Source organism: Camelina sativa, chromosome 11, assembly GCF_000633955.1.
Source record: "Camelina sativa cultivar DH55 chromosome 11, Cs, whole genome shotgun sequence".
Classification (NCBI taxonomy): Eukaryota; Viridiplantae; Streptophyta; class Magnoliopsida; order Brassicales; family Brassicaceae; genus Camelina; species Camelina sativa.
Window position 1 is genome coordinate 8,808,852 of NC_025695.1, and position 1,948 is coordinate 8,810,799.

Here is a 1,948-nt window from a genome sequence, read left to right on the forward strand (position 1 = left end):
GTACCATTGCCCACTCCTTACATCTGGACACCAAGAAAACGTCATGATGTTGACAATCTTGGAAACTAAACAGACATTCTGGTTTGACTAAACTGGTTACCATTATCAATTGCAAATCGAACATGATAAGGGACATCGTACTCGCGGATGTCCACAATAGAGTCTAAGCAATCTTGAGGGTGTTGTTCTCTGCGTTTCAAGAACAAAAAAAAATGATCAGGATATCTGAAATTTCTGGAAATAAACATGAAAAATAACTATGAACAACTGATACTAAAGGTAAATTAGGAAACCAAAAAACTCTTCAGAGCATATTAAAAAATAAAATAAAAAATACATTGTCTTACCGTTTTCCAGCCAATATGGATTCGTAAGCTTCAAGTGCATCAAATTTAGCCTGGTTTCGTTCGACAATATGCAACAGATCCCTCTTGACTTCCATCAATTGTTGCACAGTATCGAATGATACTTTTAAATATTTTTTTCGCAGGCCAGATAAATGATTTTTCTGTTCATATAAGAAATGAAGGAACTCAAAACCGTATGTCTCAAAAAAAACAAAAGTTAGAAAGGCACCTTACAAGTGACGACAAGAAAAAGTACTGAAACCTTCATATCCTGCATACTTTTGCACAAAAGGCAAGACTAAAGAACTAAAAACTTTATCCTTTACAGCCCATGTTGCATACTAGCAAACGCCTAGAGATTTCACCATATGGATGCAAGATCACCTTTTTCAACTTGTTACTACAAGTGCTCGGTTTTGAGCTTACAAGAAGAGAATAATAACTAAAGGTCATCATAAAAGTTACTGATATCTCTATAGAGAGAAGAACAGCATCAATCAACTTGTAGAAGACACTGGTCAACTAAACCACAGAATCAAGATGAAATTAACACTGGTAGAAGTCAGAGTTAAACAAATAAATAAGGTATGCTCTACTGACTTACAAGATCAAGATCCTCTTTATCAACAATCTCAATACCAGCAACCTGTCTTTCATATCAGCGTCTCAAGTAGGCTTCAACTTCCAATTCCAATTTGTCCTGTAAATCGGCAATGCAGTGTTTATTGACATATAGGATGAAATTACATGAGTGACTCAAGGAGCATTCAGATGATGTACAGAGTGACATTATCATACTTTAGTGGCTAAATAGAAGTAAGGGCGGAACTTGTATTTTGTCTTGAAAGAAAACCCGTCCTAAAAAAAAAAAAAAAAATCCTCATCTTGGTTAAAATTTAGAAAAATGCAACAAGAAAAATATAAAAGTTGATCAACTTATTATACAAAGCTGAAATCGTCCATAAATATATATAGCTCCTCACCTGAGTAACAAAGTAAAGGTCCACGCAACTATAGACTTTCCCAGTATCTCGATCTTCCCAAGATGACTGCGAATAACCAATCAGTAGTAAATACTAGTAGTACTTATATATCAAACGCCAAAATTTGCATCGAGAGAACTACCAGCCAAGCTGAGGGGAACCTTATAATAGTTCCCGTAATTTCGTATCTCCTAGAATCTTAAATTCTCACAATTATGTGTATGACTCAATCGCCAATGCTTCTAGTTAATTTAGAGAAAAAAATCACATTCCGAAACTTTCTCAAACGCTCTCTCACTTAACAAAAGGTTGGGTCAAAATTAGAGTGCGATTGATTACGGGAGAACTTACCGATGCGAATGTGAGTAGCCACCCAAGTCGCGTTTCACCTTCGGAGAAAAGCCCAAATCCGAGTTTAGATTCGAGTTCATCTTCTGCAGTGTTCACTACTCTCGGCTTCTTCGCCCACCGCGAGTCTTTTCGATCCCGTCTTCGATTATCTCCGCTCATTGTTGGGCGATTGTAAAATTAAGCGGGACAGAGAGAGGAGCTTTGATTGATTCCTGGAGAATCCAGCTTCCAAGGAAGGAGAAATTTATGGTCAAAAAAAAAAAAAAA

At 36.6% G+C, this 1,948-nt stretch overlaps 2 protein-coding genes across 2 annotated transcripts in view; both read right to left on the reverse strand.

Moving 5' to 3' along the window:
• The window catches only part of LOC104727768 (DNA polymerase epsilon catalytic subunit A-like), a 4,096-nt gene extending 3,654 nt beyond the window's left edge, over positions 1-442 (reverse strand). Inside the window, exons 1-3 of the mRNA XM_010446842.2 lie at positions 348-442; positions 76-189; positions 5-23 (exon numbers count right to left, since the gene is read on the reverse strand). Of these exons, the coding sequence (XP_010445144.1) occupies positions 5-23; positions 76-189; positions 348-442 (228 nt within the window). The remainder of the gene's footprint in view (positions 1-4; positions 24-75; positions 190-347) is intronic.
• Positions 348-1,940, reverse strand: LOC104722473 (DNA polymerase epsilon catalytic subunit A). The gene is made up of 5 exons (XM_010440638.2): positions 1,682-1,940; positions 1,331-1,396; positions 1,146-1,205; positions 952-1,047; positions 348-508 (listed from the first exon to the last, which is right to left on the reverse strand). Exons 1-4 carry the CDS (start codon positions 1,838-1,840, stop codon positions 1,006-1,008), a joined length of 327 nt encoding a protein of 108 aa, XP_010438940.1. The 5' UTR covers positions 1,841-1,940; the 3' UTR covers positions 348-508; positions 952-1,005.

Coding starts and splice junctions, on each gene's coding strand:
- LOC104722473 (XM_010440638.2), bottom strand. CDS start 1,840: ATGAGCGGAGATAATCGAAGACGGGATCGAAAAGACTCGCGGTGGGCG. Junction 1,397..1,681: donor GGCTACTCACATTCGCATCG/GTAAGTTCTCCC, acceptor GGTTATTCGCAG/TCATCTTGGGAAGATCGAGA. Junction 1,048..1,145: donor ACTTCTATTTAGCCACTAAA/GTATGATAATGT, acceptor GCCGATTTACAG/GACAAATTGGAATTGGAAGT.